The sequence below is a fragment of the Dipodomys ordii genome, unplaced genomic scaffold (genome assembly GCF_000151885.1).
Source record: "Dipodomys ordii isolate 6190 unplaced genomic scaffold, Dord_2.0 Scaffold34, whole genome shotgun sequence".
NCBI classification, from domain to species: Eukaryota; Metazoa; Chordata; class Mammalia; order Rodentia; family Heteromyidae; genus Dipodomys; species Dipodomys ordii.
Window position 1 is genome coordinate 3,996,253 of NW_012267250.1, and position 18,673 is coordinate 4,014,925.

Below are 18,673 nucleotides of genomic sequence, written 5' to 3' on the forward strand. Positions count from 1 at the left end.
TAAGGTTCCCTTCTGTCCACATCCCCTCCAGCATCTGTTGTTATTAGAGTTCTTGATCATAGCCATTCTAACTGGGGTGAGTTGGTATCTCAATGTTGTTTTGATTTTCATTTCTTTTATGGCTAGAGAGGTTGAACATTTCTTCATGTGTCTATTGGCGACCCTTCTTTCCTCTTCAGAGAAGTTTCTCTTTAAGTCTTTAGCCCTTATTTACGTAAGTCTTATTTACTTAAAGGACAGTTGTTTCTTTGAGGATTTGTTGTTGGGGGATTTAATTTTTTGAGTTCCAGGTATATTTTAGATATGAGACCCTTGTCTACTGTATGGCTAGTGAAGATCTTCTCCCAATCCGTGGGCTTTCTATTGATCTTGCTAGCTATGTCCTTTGCCATGCAGAAGCTCAGCAATTCCGTTCCCAAATTACTCAAGCTGATTCAAAACTTTGGCAAAGTAGCAGGGTATAAAATTAACCCTCAAAAATCAATGGCTTTTCTGTATGCCAATAACGAGAAAAGTGGGTCTGAAATTAGGAAAGCAACTCCATTTATAATAGCCCCACAAAAAATAAAATACCTAGAAATTAACTTAACCAAAGAAGTGAAGGACCTCTATGATGGAAACTTCAAAAACCTAAAAAAGGAAATCAAAACAGAACTTAGAAAGTGGCAAAAACTCCCATGCTCTTGGATTGGAAAGATCAACATCATGAAAATGGCAATACTTCCCAAGGCTATCTACAAATTCAATGCAATACCTATCAATATTCCAACCTCATTCTTCAAGGAGATAGAAGAGACAGTCCAAAAATTCATATGGAACAATAAAAGACCTCGAACAGCAAAAACAATCCTCAACAGAAAGAACAGAGCTGGAGGAATATCAATACCAAATTTCAAACTCTACTACAAAGCCATAGTAATCAAAACAGCTTGGTACTGGCACAAGAACAGACATCAGGACCAATGGAACAGAATTGAAAATCCAGAAATGAACCTACAGACCTATAGCCATCTAATCTTTGATAAGGGAGCTAAAAAAATAGAATGGAAGAAAGACAGCCTCTTCAGTAAATGGTGCTGGCAAAATTGGTTAATCACTTGTAAAAAAACTAAAGCTAGATCCTTATATATCACCCTGCACCAGAATCAACTCCAAATGGATCAAAGATCTTGGAGTCAGAGCAGACATTCTGAAAACATTACAGGATGCAATAGGAGAAACCCTAGGTCTCCTTGGCACAGTTTGAAATTTTCTTAATAGAGACCCAGAAACACAAGAAATAAAAGAAAGGTTGGACAAATGGGATTGCATGAAATTACCAGATATTTCTTATTTCACAAGTTTGACAATAAGTAAGCAGATCTATATCAGGTTGAAAAACTGAATTCTATTAAGTTGGATATGGAGTGCTGCTGCCTGTAATCCAGAACTCAGGAGGTTGAAGCAGGAGAATCATGAGTTTGTAGCTTACATTGGCTACATGATGAGCTCAGGGAGAACTTGGGCCACATAAGGAAACCTGATCTTACAGGGAAAATGCAGGCTCAGTCATGTTGCTATTAGATATCATGACAATGTCCAATTGCAACGAGTTTCATACTTCTACTTGTTTCTTCATAGACCAACAGTGGTTTACACATCATACTTTAAGTAGCTCAACTTTATAAAAAAGTCTTCATTCAACTATGTTTAGTCAAGGTAGTGTGTACACAGAAGCCTTATAAGTTAATATTTAAATTAAAATATTTACAAATTCAGAATTCTGTGAGGAAGTACCTTTTATCTTTGAAAACATGTTTTTCTCCAACTTTCTATTTAAGTGTGTGTGTGTGTGTGTGTGTGTGTGTGTTTGGGAAATAATTTAGCCAAGTTTTAAGTTCATATGTTTAATGATGTATTTGACTTGTCACATTAAGATAACTATACCCAGGGTTGACAGACATTCTGTTAGCCCTAGGAAGTATTTAAATACTTCATGGCATAAAATTCTTTCTTTGTTTCTTTTTGTCTTCAATATTTAACTTAGTTAAGTTAGCAGAATAGATTTTATAGTATATCATATGGATTGGATATAATCAAGGTAACAAACCTGTTTTAACAACATATATGAGATTTTCTCCTCCCACCCTATCTTGAGTTTAAAAAGATACTGTTATTAAAATTCTATCACAAAATTTATAAACATTGAGATAAATATGATCAAACATATCATATATATGAAGCCATCACAATGAAATAGATTTTAGTATAGTTAAAAATAGGTAACATTTTAAATCTAATGGTGCCAGATAGATGTGCATGAAGACTGAATAAATTCATATCTGTTTCTGTGTATCTCTGTTTCTGAGCACACACATGATTTATTAATAAAAATGTGCATAGCTTTAAGGTATAAGACAAATGCTGTTCTCCTTTAGCAGCATGATAAGGCAAGTCTCTGTTAACTTAAACTACCCTTCTGGTAATTTAAAAGCCCATTTCTCTCTTGATGATGTCTCATCATATCCTGAAAGAAGAAAATTATACACTTTTTAGACTTACCACTGACTAAGCAGCTACATTTGGAAGGATGTTTTGGTTTCATAATGAAATCATGTTAATAACTGAAATTATTACCTGCTGAGTTACTGTCACTATTGTGTTCTAAAACAGGCAAAACTTCCTAGAATGAGAAACAGTGTTTTAACTGATATATTTATTAAGGAAAATTTCCATAAATGTTACCAATTTTCATGTGGAGTAGTGATTTTTCATGTAAAAGTAGTCATATTTTTCCTGCCTCCCTTCCCTGCTTCCATTTATCCTTCATGTATGCTGTTGAGGTGGGCTAATTGTTTTACTCAATAATGTTTTCTTAATTTATTCTGAAATGAATTCTAGAGTTTATGTGAAAGTAGATATATGACTTTACAAGACTGAAATAGAAATTGTACATGATTGTGAGTTTACAAAAATAATTCAGTTAATATCCATAGTATCTTCTGTTGTGTTTAATAAATTGTATCTTAGGATTATACTCATACAGTCGATGGCATTCTTAAATCTTTATCAACTCTATTATAATCTATTTGAGGAATACAGTGACAACAAAATTCATCTTCTTTATTAGTAAAAAGAAAAAATGTCATAAGTAAATATTTCAAAAGACAGATGAAACCTACAGTAATACTTTTCCACATGTCAGTTTGATAAAAGTCTACTGATAGCAGGTGTTTCCACCATCTTTCACAGAAAGTCTGTGAAAGGAAACTGCACCACTGATGATAGTGCTGACTGATCAATTTTGTAACTCCTTCAATTTTGATTCAATTATCAATCAAGATGACTGAAATTATTCACTTACCAACTCTTGTTATACAGATAGTGGTAGTAACTGCACACTTTATAGTATCTATTGAAAAGTCACACTTCCTTTAAGTGATTTAAAAGATAATAGTTGATTTTCTGTTTGAAGAGATTTAGAATATTATCAGGCCGTGACTTTCAAAATTGTTATATTTCTATTGATTCACATTGGTTTCCACATAAAAATCATTACAAATGATATATGGTTCCAATTCCAAAGGCCAAAATTTTACCTTTGGGTAATGTTTACTTTGTAATGAAATCCTATATTTTCTGTCTATGCCATTGAATATAAACACAAATATTTTTGTAAATAACTAAAGAACAATTGCATGAATTATACTTTTGTAATTTTCTCAACCACAGGGATTATATTCACCATTTATATTTATATTTGATAATAAGTCTGAAGATTTTATAAGGTCTATTGTCTAGTATTCAGCCAATCTGTATAAATTAATACAATTCTCTAAAGAAAACCTTAGATTTTCCAAGAGTCTGATATCTCTGGCCCTTGCCTAATGCTTTTCCAATGGTTAATTTTTATATAGAAATACTTGTGTTTAGTGCACAACTAGTCATCCTTCCTCCCAGATGAGATCATTTCTCAAGGGTCTGAGATAACAGCTGTTGCATCCCCTTCTAGACAGCTCCTTAGGCAGATGTAATGTTCTTTGTAGATTATCAAAACTAAATAAATAAATAAAATAAGTGAAAGCAATTATTAAATTTAAATCACACAAATGATATGCTGTATTTTTACTATTTTGTCATGCATAATTTATTGTTTAGTGTTCAAAACACAAAAAGCCATTTTCAGATTAAGATTATAGAAAAGTTGGCAGAGTTCAGTGGCAGAGTGCTTGTCTAACATGCAAGAAGCCCTGTATTTTATCCCTGGCACTGCCAAACAAATAAATAATTACAGAGGTATAAAATTAAAATGTAAATTCATGCAGTCTTTTAAAACCCTCATCCAGGTACTAGATAGTGCTAGAAATTTTACAATCATCCTCAAGGCACTATAATTTGGATAAGAAGTTGGATTTGATTTTAGACTTGAAAGAAGAGTGATTGTCTACTTCCAGTCAGTCCCCACACTAGCTCTAGATACCATGTTTGTTTTTAAGCTCTCTTGTTTCAATGCACTCACCTAGAAAACATTACTAATTCATAGGGTCATTTATATGTTTATATTGATATATTTATTATTACTTACAAAGCACACTGCAAGTTACCCAGTGTGTAAGCAAAATTATGATTCTCGTGATAATCTAAGCTTCTAACTATGAGCTTTGCTTTTGTTCATTCATGCAGTCCAGTATGTTATTGCCCCAAATACTATATGTTTGAGTTACCATTCCTAATTGTATTTTATAATTGTCAAGGGTAATTCTAGTACATATATGGGTATGTTTGTGTTGTTTTGCCTCAATGTTTTATATTATAAATGCATAGTATATATGACTTCACTGCCAAAGTAAGTCTAAACACCTTCTTAGGCATTGAATAGGATTGAGTTTAAGCAGTTATATGAATCTTCCTACTTTATACTCCAAATGAGTTGATTTTTTCATATCTCTCTCTTGTTAAATATTTTCCTCAATGCTAAGTTTATTCTACTTTGAAGATGAACTTTTTAAAGTGGAGATAATGATATTTGCCTGTTATGGTTTGTTTGAGAATTGGAATGCATGATAAAACCAATTAAATTAACTAACACTAAGTTAAATGACTGACAATTAAATTAGTAGAATCTGACAAGCAGTATGCCTACACCATCTTTAATTGGTAGATAGTCTTGTTATTTCAGTATTATAAAGAAATGACTCATTATCTTGATGCCGTATAGGAGTTTTTCTATCATAAATGTTCTATCACTAGATCCTTGAGTGTTTTTGCCAGATGTGGTTGCCAAATATGATTATGTGCTGTGAACTACAGAATTAATCTGAATTAGAAAGGTCACTGATCATATAAAATTTATATGCTAGTCCGGGAAATATACCACTCTGCAGGATGTTTCTTAATAATGTATTATACTGTGTATTCTTTTTAATTAGATGTTTTTATATTGCTTCAATCTGTTACTAATTATTAATCTATTAACTAGGTTCTCATTGTTTCTACTTTGAGCTGGATCATCCTAAACTCTGTGTTTCTCTTTGGCAGCTCTTTCAAGCATCTGATTGGAGGGCTGGATGATGTTTCTAATAAAGCTTATGAGGATGCAGAAGCTAAAGCAAAGTAAGTGATACTACTTTCTAAGGCCTTTACTTTGATAAAGATGCTGAATAGAGATAAGATCAAAGGCTTTCATCAACTTAACTTAGTCAAATACTCCAATACAAGAAGAATCTACTTTCTTGAAAAGAAACACACTTTTGAATAAAATTATTGACCAATGGTTACTTCCTAAGTATATCTCTCTTTAAACATGAAATGTTAATTTTTATGAGAAAACCAACCCCAAAAGGAAAATAGCTACAAAAATATAGACAACTGAAAGCTTGTCCTACTGAAAATAATTTTGAAACAAATAGACAGTAGGTTGAACAGAGGTTTATGGAATTGCATGAAAGATAATATGGCTAGAACTGTGTACCTAGAAAAAAATTCACTATATTGAGCTTTGATGCTAGTAATATGAGAAAAATATCTGCTACTACATATTCTATTCATTATAATTTTGCATTATAATACAGCTCTTCTATAAAGGCAATTTGCTTTAAGCTTAGAAATTGACTAGTTTCTTGAACAACAACAAAAAAAACTTGAATTTGAGAGTCGCTATTTCTGGAAAAGGTTTAGAATAAAATCAATATCCCTAAACCTTCTCCTCTTGTTCCAAGTGCCTGTTGGTATTTCATATGACATGGGTAATTGGAGGGATTAGTTTTATATAATTTCATGTTAAAAATAGAGTAGGGCCAGTGTTTGATTTGTTGACCTTGTAGAAACATAAAAATCACAATAATCAGTTTTGAATGAGGTTTCAATCTGTGGAAACAGTGGATCTAGAACTAAAATATTACATATTATAACACAGGTTAACATTATTACTCACATTCACCCATTACATGCATGTATTTTTGTTTTCATCTCCACATACATTGTTTTAATTTTCTCTGAACTTTGAAGCAACATAATCTTCAACTCTGAGGATGGATGTCAGCAATGTAGGAAACTGAACTTGCCAGTTTTTATAGCCCCTTTTACAAAGGCTTTGGGGTTATGATGAAATAATTTTATGCAGCACATTAATTATGCATGTTAATGCTCAGCTTGGACATGAGTCTCATACATTAGTACTATTTCCACTGAGCTGACAGAGGGCCCATTTAAGGTATCTTGTCTATTTTAAAAGTTATAAAGACATCTTTGGATTTTATCCCTAAAGGATTATTTGCTTGCCATATTAAAAAAGATTTTATGTTTATTACCATAATTTATCTGTTTATTTTTTCTTTTTATTGGACATATACATAAGTATATATAGATGCACATACATAGTATATAGATGTACAGATATAGATATACACATAATAACTGGTGCATTGTTTTAAAAACTCATCTAAATCTACTTGAGGAATTAAAAATTGCTAAAGATCTTTTTGTAATAATGTGTTCCTGATGCTTTGGTGTACTTGTTTCCCTGTTAAACTTTAAAAGATTCTCTGATAAGGTTTGCATAACTTACATTTACTCGATGGAAAGTTGATATCAGAACAGCTTAAAATCAATACTTTCTGAGAAAGTGATTGTGAATCAGTCATATCCTTCTCAGAATCTATTGATGCTATACAATGTCAGCGTGCATGTCTCCTACACTCTGGCCGCTAATGGGTTTATTGATACATGATACAAGGAGAGGTAGTAAGAAATCCTGCTACACTGCAATAGATTCAGATGATTAGAAGAAAGTTACGTTATTCATTTCAGAGAGAGAATCATTAGCATAATGGCAGAAGCCACAAGTCTTGCATGGTATTCCTGTACTGTGTCATTCCTATACAAAAGATCTTAGTCATCACTGTTAATACCTGTCTTTCAGTCTCAGTTACCACATCTTTGAAATGGTATGTTTTCGTTGTGGTAATAGATAGTAGTTTGTACAAACTTTATAAATTATACAGATTTATGGGACTGTATGATATTCTTGGTAGAATTAACCATTAGAGATATGCTTTAATACACTTGATACATGGGAGGAATGACACCTACTGATTATGCCATGCATATTGTATAAAACTGATTTTTCCATAAAAGAAGTTTTTAATGTTATATAAACAAAATTCTATTTCTCTTATATCACTTAACCTAGAAAATATTTGTAAATATATGCTTATTAAAATGGCAACTTTTAACTGAAAGTCAGTTATATAATGGTTAAGCAACAGCAGGGTAATAAAATTATTACCTACACCAAGGTACTTCTCAGTGCTTTTATTCAACTTATAGATTTGATAGGTGATAAATTAGCAATTGTGTACTGTACAAAATTAAAGTGTGCAACAGTGTTTGATATATATACTAACTATTCAAATGATCACTGCACTATAGGTAATTAACACATTCATCTCTTACAAAGGTATAGGATATATGTATGTGTGTATGCATATGTGTGTGTGAAAGAGAAAGTGTGTGTGTGTGTGTGTGTGTGTGTGTGTGTGTGTGTGTGTGTGAATGGATTACATAATGATTGAATCAATTGCTGGTTAGATTAATGGCTTATTAGATGGAACCCCAAGTTATACTGGCCGACAATCAATAGACTCCATGACCAGATCCACCACTGATAGGGTTATCAGTTGATCAGATCTGTTGCTGATTATGTCAGCAAGTTGTTAGGTCAAATTTTAAATAGTTTAGCCACTGACTGGATCAAATACTGATCAGATCAAATACTGATCAGATTACATAATTAATAGATTCAACCCCACTCTTGATTAGACCAACCAGTGACAGATGTACACTGTTTTAGAAAATTTCATTCAGAAAAAACTTGTTCCAGATTTTTTATTCAGTTCATGTTAAAACTCAATGTTCCTTGATATTGATGGGCATTTGGAAAATGGAAATCACATGATGAAAATATCTAAATTCTTGGATCCAATTCTAGAGAAAATGGTAAAAAAAAAGGACTGTATTCCTAAAAATAGCCACTTAAAAATAAATATTGGAGGCATTATTGTTATATCTCTTATAGTGTTATATCTTATATCTCTTATATTGTTATATCTCTTATATTGTTATATCTCTTATAGTGTTGGTACTTTATAAACTCAATAAATAAGGTCAAAAGATTTCCTAAATGGAATCATCTTTTAATAATATATCTTGTCACTCAGAAAAAGGCAAAGTACCAGTTATTCCCCAGGGAGACTGTTTTAGATGCATTAATAATTTTAAACATATTTGTATTAATATTGCTGTTGGTCATTATTGAATTTCTTCTCATTAACTACATTGCCACTTGACTTTGTATAAAGAATTTAGAAAACTTTCCTACAATGTAGAACTTAGGAACACACTCTTCTAATTGGTTAGATTAATGGCTCATTAGATGGAACCCCAAGTTGGATTGGCCAATGATCAATAGACTCCATGACCAGATCCACCAATGATATGGTTATCAGTTAATCAGATTTGTTGTTTATTATGTCAGCAAGTTATTAGGTCAAATTTCAAATAGTATAGTCTCAGACTGGATCAAATACTGAACAGATCAAATACTTATCAGATTACCTAATGAATGGATTTGACACCACCCCTGATTAGCCCAACCAGTGACAAATATATATTGTTATAGCAAATTTCATTCAGATAAAATTTGTTCCAAAGTTTTGTTTAGTTCATGCTAAAACTGGGTAATTTTGTAATGCCTCTAAATCATTATGTAGATCACAAATTCTGTACCATTAGTACTGAAGTGATTTGGCTCCATTGAACCAGCTTTAGCTTTTCAAGGTCTCCTTAAGTTTGCAACAATTATGGAAGATAAAACTAGTATTTCTAAAATCTCCATTAAAATGATCATGTTATTTCTCCATTTGAAACCACTATTAGTACTAAACTATAGACTGTTACTACTTGGGTGAGAAAAGAAAAAAAAGTAGGATGATGTATCTGTATTTTGGAACATAAAGACTGATTTTATTGAGACATTTAAAAACTCAACCATGGTGGGAGTGATGCGGCATGCCTGTAACCTCAGCACCTAGGAGTTGAGGTAGCATAATCTCAGCCAGTCTGTCATATAGTTAGTCCTATGCAAACCTGAACTATATAGCAAGACTTTGTCTCACAAAAAAAATAAATAAATCAAACAACAAAAAAAACTTAGACATGGAAAACTCATTAGCTATTAAAGTTAGACCATCAGTGGGTTTGCTGCTAAATACTACATTCATCAGTGATAACAATACATCTTTTTCCAAATAAAAATGTCTAATATATATAGTATTAATATATACTTTACAAATATATAAATATATATAGCTAAACTTACTTGTTAATTTTGATGCTTTGTCATGAACATCTCCAATATAAACTTTGCCCTCTGCCTAACTATATTCCAAGATTAAAGTCATTCAATGCATGGAAAAAAATAATTATTTATTTAAGATGGTTATTTTTACTTTCATTATTAATAGAGATAATATGGCAGGATAAAAGGAACAAAAAGAAAAACAATGCAACATAACTACTATTAATGATCTGTGTGTTTTTTAAAAATATTTTTTATTGTAAAGATACTGTACAGAGGGGTTGCAGTTATAGGAGGAAGGTAATGAGTACATTTCTTATAGAGCACTGTTATCCCCTCTTTTGTTTTTCCCCTATTTTTTTAATTAGTTGTGGGGCTTGAATGATGGGCCTGGATGCTGTCCCTGTGCTCTTCAGCTCAAGGCAAGTACTCCATCACTTGAGCCGCAATGCCACTTCCAGTTTTCTGGTGATTAATTGGAGATCAGAGTCCTGCCCCTGGCTGGTTTTGAACCACAATCCTCAGATCTCGGCCTCCTGAGTAGCATGGATTACAGGTGTGAGACACCAGCATTGGGCTTGATCTGTTTTATAATTGTACTTTTAGTACATTTCCAAATTTATATTTTAGCTAGACATGATTGGCTCACACACTTCTGTAATGCTCAGAAGGCTGAAATCTGAGGATTATAGTTTGAAGTCAGCCCTATCATGGATGCACAAGGCAAGACTTAGGCACAAAAAAATATTCAAATGAGGAGCTTGTTTAAGACAAACACTGTTGCTTGCTTGATATTTTCAGCATTACTTTTGATGATGAACCTTGCAGTCTGACACAATGTGAGAGCAGTAAAAGATGTTCTTTACATTTCATCAGCCCTGAGCACCCTTTAGTCACTTGCTGTGCTGTCACAGGGAATTGGCTCCATGCTCTTTGGCACCAGATCTTGCTCAGGCCGTGGACTATTCACTCATCAAATGCTCCTCTAGCACTAGAGGCTATGCAAATTAGAGCTGAGGCCTGCATTCTCTGGTAATGTCTGAAATGGCCTCAGGTCAACTAGCATCTAGCTTATGAGCTTTTGAAAGCCCCAACTGGTTCATTGGGAACTGAGTTTTTGAACACAAGCTTTGACATTTAGGCTTTTCTTATTAGTGTTTCATTACCAGACATTTCAGATTTTAGTATTCCCACAATCTTATCACCAATTTACTTAAAACAACTTGATCTTGATCTAAGCAATTCTCAGGGAAATGAGCTGAGAAAATCACACATGCCCTTCTCTTACCATGTAAAGAATTCAAGTGACCAATATCCTGTTCCAAAATCGGGAGCATATGAAATAAAATGGAAAGAACACTGAGACTAACATGAAATAGCTTTGAAACCAGAATTAGAACTTGCTGACCACTAGTAGGTGGAAAAGCAAGATAGCCCAGATATCTGAGCAATAAAAATTATTTTCCATTTTAGTACAGAGTAAAGGATAGGAAACAAGAAAGAATTGCAGCATTTGGCCCTGCACTAATAAGTTGGCTTTCAATCTTACAAGAACTGTCTGTTTTCAAACTCTAGTACATACAATCCAGCTAGGAAGATATATAGAATAGTTTTGAGGACCAGTAATACTAATAGATTAATACTGTCAGTGTGATTCGTGAATTCACAAAGAAACAAAATAAATTTTATCTTTCCTGATTTGTTGCTTTTTTATAAACTGGTGTTCAAGATGTGGCTTGGATAGGATTTTTTCTTTTTCTTTTTTCCTATTTCATTAAAAAATTGAAAACTCTCAAAGGACATTTGCTAATTTCTTTTCTGCAGCGATTATCTTTAAGACTCCCTAGGTAGCAAGACTTTCTAAATGTGAATCCCACTATGTCCTTGCATGCAACCTTTTCTAATTGACAGAGCAGAGGGCTAAAGACAATTGAAAATTCTTCTTCTGCTGACTTGCTTGGGCAAAACAGACAAATCATTGGTTATCTGACTCTTTTTTTTTGTCAGTCATGGGGCTTGAACTTTGGGCCTCGGAGCTGTCCCTCAGCTCTTCAGTTTAAGGCTTCTGCTCTACCACTTGAGCCACAGCACCACTTCCAGTTTTCTGGTGGTTACTGGAAGCTAAGAGTCTAACAGACTTTCCTGCCAGGGTTGGCTTTGAACGGTGATCCTCAGATCTCAGCGTCCTATGTAGCTAGGATTACAGGCGTGAGCCACTAGTGCCTAGGTCATTTTGTTCTTTCTTAACTATCCTTCTCTTCTTCCTCTTTCCAATAGCTTCATGAGTGTCACTCTGATGTATTCATATATGCACTGGCACAGGGCTGGGAAGCCTTTCTTTACAGTGGCCCAATGACCTTGAACAAGGAACCAGTGAACCTGTTTCCTAATGTGTACAAATAACATCATTGAAACCTTATCTAGTTTTTAGCTTTGGGATTCTAAAATGTTTAAAATGTGCCTAGTAAAAGATTCTTTTATATAAACAGTATTGTTATATTTTTTAAATGAGGACATCTTTCTGATTCTCAACAGATAACAGATCTGTTTATGTTATTTTGTGGGTCTCTCTTTTAACAAAGGTCACTAAGTTATATTTATTTCTTCTTTTTTCCTCCTTCAATTCATGTGCCCCTCTTCACTGCCCTACACATAAAACATGTATTTCTTTTTGAGTCTGCAAGTGTTACAGAGAGTGCTCACATCATTCAAAATATTTACATCAAAATTCATACAGTTTTGCTTGAAGTTCATTTTGACAATTCATAGTACTTAAATAAATTAGCCTTTTAGATATAGCATTTTTCATTTTCATCATTATACAAAAAATTTTCTCTTTCCAATATGACATTTAGATATGATAATGAGCCAGACTATCTTTCAATAAAATGTCATTAGAAAAATATAAAGTACATTTGAAACTAGAAAATGTTATACTAATATTTCCCACATGCATCCTTTCAGAGAGAAATGATTTTTTAAGTAATGAATTAAAATGGCAGCATAAATCATTTTGATACAATAAGCACAATATACTCTGTTCATTTACATCTTTAAATTGGTATTTGAGGATAACAAGATACAAAAGTGAGGCATGACTTTATGAGAGGCATTTGCATGTGTCACACCAATTTCTGGCAATGCATAAATTTCAAGTGTTTGTTGATTTCACAAACTGTATTAATTACTTAGGCAACTAGCCTGTTTCCTACTATATTAAGTATGTAGAGAATTAAAACCAAGGCAACTGGCCTAGTGTTCAAAACCTGAACAATGCAGACACCTCCCTAAGTTACTGATTGAACATATCCAAGAATTATAATACTAATATTCTTGAAAAGGGATTAGATATCTTCTCAAAATTATAAATGTCAGACCACTTTCCATTTAAGGAATTGGAAAAAGTACACAGTATGTGTTTACAAGCAGTTCTATATCAATTGTTAAATACTTTTATTTAGTGACCCCCCCCAAATTTTTTCAGCACAATATTCCTATTGTGCTAATAAAATTGGCTTATACAATGTGACAAATTTGCTTTAAAAAATCTGTTTTCCCAGATTAGATTCTATGCTTGTCACACCAGTTGACACAACTATTCTTGTAGACACTTTCTGATGGAGCTTATGGTTTTGTCTCTCAAGCTTCTGAATTATTATATTATGGAATAATTATACTAGTGATAAAGATATGTTTTAGTTTGTATAAGAATTCTGCATGTCAAATGAATTCCAAAAGTTTCTGAGACAAATAACCAAAGGGCCGTTGAAAATACAATACCTTTATAAACAGGGACTAAATGATAGAGGGTACTTTTTGAGTAAACATTGACAAATATTCATATTCCTTTCTGTACTGACTAGTGGAATCAGACCAATAACTTTGAGTGCCATTGTACACAAAGATTCAGGGATGGTGTTCAAAACAACAGGGCTGTAGGGAATGAATTAATTACAGTTGTGCATGGTGACCAACAGTCAATCACACACACATAGAACAGTGGTCCCATAAGATCATTCCATTTAATGATGTCCTAGCCATTTGAATGTGTGAAAATATTCTATGTAATGTTCATATAATGAAAAAATGCATTTTCAAAAATGTATCTCTGTTAAGAAGCACATGATTGCAATTATTGAAGTGTGATTACATCGCATTTTGAAAAACAAAGAAATTCTATGAAACCACATTGCTAAAATAATTGCATTATACAGGCTATGTTTCTCCAGGTCACGTTTTTATCTGTATGTGGCATCCATGAGAAATCACAAACTTCAAAGAAAATGTTTTCTTTCTCTCAAAACATACATATTCTCCCCAAATAGAGATATAGTAGTTAAAAACAAATAAATCTTAGCACCATGTCCCTTAGTTTGACCAAAAATAAGTACAGTATGATTTACATAATTTCTCTCTTATCTACAGTTACTTAAATGTGTTATAATGCTATTTCATAATATTCTAGTTTTTAGTAATATAACTATTCAAGTAACTTCAAATGAAATAGTTAAGAAATTTATTTCCAGTGGACTGGCACAGACAACCTGCCAATATAACACTATTTAGATGATTAAAATGGTTGCTTTATATAGTCCAAACTATTTTTTCCAGTACTGGGGCTTGAAATCAGGGCCTGGGCACTGTCCCCTTAGCCTTTTTGTTCAAGGCTAGTCTTGAGCCACAGCCCTACTTCTGGAATTTTTTTTCTGGTTAAATGGGGATAAGAGTCTGACAGACTTTCCTGTCTAAGCAAGCTTTAAACCATGATCCTTAGATATCAGCCTCCTGAGTGGCTAGGATCACATGTGTGAGAACCTGGTATTTCATTAGTTTCAGACACTGTGATCAGAATAGTTTAGAATCAGATATTATATTACATTATTTAATTTACATAAACTGAGTTTCTTGCTACAGGTACAGATGCCTAACTATCAATTACCATCATATAATCTCAGTAGTTTCATAAATACTATATCTCAGTATGTTTTAATATGCTTGCCTTATAAGCCTTTTGCTATTTTTGGTAATATTAGCATTACTAAAGGTATTCTCATGAGAAAGAATGTTTCAGCCTTAGCTCTATTGACATTTGGGCTGATAACATTTACATACAGTAGGCTGTCTTATAAGTTTAAGAAAATCACTGTATCCTGGCCAATATTATATTATAACCCTAAGAACTGAATCAAGGTATCCAAAAATGATCCTACACTTTGCCAAATATAAGCAGGGAGAAGGGAAAGAAAATAAATCATCCATAGTTGAGAAATAATGACATCAATAGAAAAACAAAAAGTAAAGGCCTAGTGGTAAAAACACTATATTATTAGGCACAAAATTTTATTAAAGTTGAAAATGAGACTTAATTTTCTATAATTTTATTTCTGAAGGAAAAGTATAGCTATAATAAAAGCATCATAATTGGCATCTGAGAAGTCTTTAAATTCAGGAGAGGGTTTGCCTAAACCTGATGTGTTCAAATGTTACAATAAAACCCAACTATACAAGGTAACTAATCCAGTCAATGGAAATTGACAGGTTTCTCCTTAATACTCAAGATTTAGTTAAATAGTAGTTAAGCCTTCAAAGAAGCAAAATTAACCATGGTGGGGTGACCAAGCCACTGGGAGAAGTTGTCTCAACTTTGGTTTTGAGATAATTGGAGTGGTAGACTTGTTGAAGCTAGCAAACACTGTTGCAGTCTAATACTACACAATGTTATTGGCTGGCATTTTTTACACTATATGTTTTGTCACTGTCTTAGCCTCAAATCTAATTCCTCTGTGGACAATACAGTGAAATCACTTTCTATTCATCTAAGCTCTTGGGTTATAGTAGCAAAACATGGCATTGTATTAAGACAGAAAACATACAAACAGATTTCAGGTAAAATGAACCACCATAATAGATGACTGACATTCAATTGGTAACATAATACAAGTGTGCATTGCTGAACTGACTGTATCACAAAGGAGAATGAGTAGGTCTGAGGCAAAACAAAGAGGTGCTTCTGAGGACTGGAAGTCACCAGTTTGACAAGCCTCACCAAATAGCAGCATTTTCACATTACACATTCTGTCGACAGGGTTTCATTAACTTTTAGTAATAAAGGGCATGGCATTCTTTAACTTCCTCCTCCGAGGTAATCACCAACAATAGATTTCTGCTACCACAGTGCTATAGTGTCAGCCTACTGCCTGTTGACAGGACTCCAATTCCCGGTGTGCTTTCAAGAGTAGTCAGCATGACTTCCTGCTGATGGAGGGAAGCTCCTTAAACAAGGAGAGACACAGCCTTGTGAGTCCATGAACTCCTGTCATCTGTACATCTTCACAGGCAGAAAGGGGAAATGGACAGTGCAGAGACGTGTGGGGAATTTTTGAGCAAGAGAAGAAATGAAAGATTAGGACAATTTAGGATCTCTAATTGCTTGAAAAATACATCAAACAGAATAATAAATTAAAAAAAGACAATTGTTTGCTGGGATTATTCTAAAAACAGCTGACCTTTGGAGTGGTGTTCAAACTGTGAGTCATGAGGAAGAGTCAATGAAATTCCTTTGGTGGATTATGATCAACCAGTATTTTCAGTATTGCAGAATACATGCTGTATGGTAAATAGTATTGCTTTGTGATTTTTTTCACACATGTGTGTATATTTCTATGATTGATTTTATATCATACTCTCTACTACATGTCCCAACTCTGAGAGAGGTATAAGTACAAGAATCATGGTCCAAGCACAAACCCAGCCCCCAACACAAGGTACTATGTGAAAAATGACTAAAGCAAAGGGGCTACAAGGCCTGGCTCAAATGGTAGAGCACCTTCCTATCAAGTTGAAGACTGAGTTCAAACTGAAGTATTGCTTACATAAATAAATAATTAAATAAATAAATAAAACAAGTAAATAAGTTACTAAATGAGAGGGAAAAGATGCTCATCTTTCTGTGTGCTAAGCACATCCAATCTAGCAATAGACTAGCTTGTAGTATCATCTCCATTATCAAAGAAGAACAGATCACTATTGTTAGGAATTTTACAGAAAATATTGTTTTTTTCTTTTTTTATTTTTTTTGTTGTAGAAATACTGTCAGAGGGGTTACAGTTACATGAGTAAGGTAATGAGTACTTTTCCTATTGAGCATCTTCACCTCCTCCTTTGCTTTTCCCCTACCATCCCGTTCTTCCCCACCTCCCCAACTCCACCTCATCTCCCCACCCTCCCATCCCCCACCCCCACCAAGTTGTAAAGTTTGTCTTCAACATAGTGTCTTGTACATCTCATTGTTACAATGGGTGAACCTGTATCCTTATTTCAGCATTTTGTTATTTCCCTTCCCCTCCCCAAATTAGAAAAACGTATATACAAGATGCAGGGCAATGACATCAAATACAGTGAAAACAGGAGTTATACTATGGGGAAAGAACATACACAAGAAACCAAAAAAATCCACATAGTACATTTTAAATATATTAAAAACAATAGCAAGAAAGAAAAACCCACTTGTGTCCCTATTTTGGGGTTCATTTGGCTTAACATTATCTTATATGGTTATATGTAAAAAGCTTTTGACATTTTCTGCTAGTCCTTGACTTAAAATAGTTATTGCAAATAAGGGAAACCATGGGACCTATGTTTCTTTGGGCCTGGCTTACTTCACTTAATATAATTTTTTCCAGGTCTTTCCATTTCTTAACAAATGTGGTGATGTCATTCACTCTGATGGAGGCATAGAATTCCATTGCATAAATATACCACATTGTCTTGATCTGTTCATCCAATAGACACATGAGGGAATGGCTCAACTTCTCTAGCCATAAAAGAAATTCAAATCAAGACAACATTGAGATTCTAATTCACCCCAGTTAAAATGGCTTATAATCAAGAACTCTAATAACAACAGATGCTGGAGGGGATGTGGACAGAAGGGAACCCTACTGCATTGTTGGTAGGAGTGTAAACTTGTTCAACCACTTTGGAAAGCAGTATGGAGGTTCCTCAAAAGACTCCACATAGAGCTCCTCTATGACCCGCAATCCCACTTTTGGGCATTTATCCGAATGATCACCAACAAGACCATACTAAATCTACCAGCACAACTATGTTTATTGTAGCATTATTCACCATAACTATGATATGAACCAACCCAGATGCCCCTCAGTAGATGAGTGGACAAAACTATTCCTAAAAATGCTTTTTAAAAATACTTCTAAAATTCATTCTAGATAGATATAATAGACAGACAGATAGAAATGATAAAGATTATACAACACAGAAGGTATGTTCTCTCCACCAAGTGCAGTAGTTTATCCTGTTGACAAAGACATTTTGTAGGATATGGACATTGGGATGGTTATTAGCGTGCTTAGCTAGGGCATCAATAACAATCTAAGGATTTTATAGACCTTGCCAAAATATCTTCTACATAAAGGAAAAATATAGGAATGTTTTTCTCCAAGAGAGGACTTTTGTTCATGTAGATTTGTTTGCAACTATCTAATGTTTCTGTCACTAGTGCTTCATGGTGTTGCTGAGAGAGCTCTTCACAAATGCACTCTAAAGCTTTCTTTATACTTAGCAATCCCCCCTTGCAGGTATTTTTGTTTCAGAGGAGGATACACAAGGTCAAGAGTTTCATTCATTTTCCCTTAGATGCTTCAGTTTCTAGGGGTCTTTTTTTCTGGCCAGTTATTGAATTTGGTGATCCTGAGCTTTTACTGCATTTCAAAAGAATAGTTTACAATACTTGTTGGTTGTTGGCTGATGCAACAATAGCAGAGAAGAAAGAAAGAAAGAAAGAAAGAAAGAAAGAAAGAAAGAAAGAAAGAAAGAAAG

General features: G+C 33.6%; 1 protein-coding gene across 2 annotated transcripts in view; it reads left to right on the forward strand.

The window, feature by feature from the left end:
- Prkg1 (protein kinase, cGMP-dependent, type I) overlaps positions 1-18,673 on the forward strand; it is a 1,080,074-nt gene that overhangs the window by 957,909 nt on the left and 103,492 nt on the right. For both annotated transcript variants that reach the window (XM_013017167.1, XM_013017166.1), the window contains exon 9: positions 5,518-5,592. In XM_013017167.1, the coding sequence (XP_012872621.1) occupies positions 5,518-5,592 (75 nt within the window). The remainder of the gene's footprint in view (positions 1-5,517; positions 5,593-18,673) is intronic.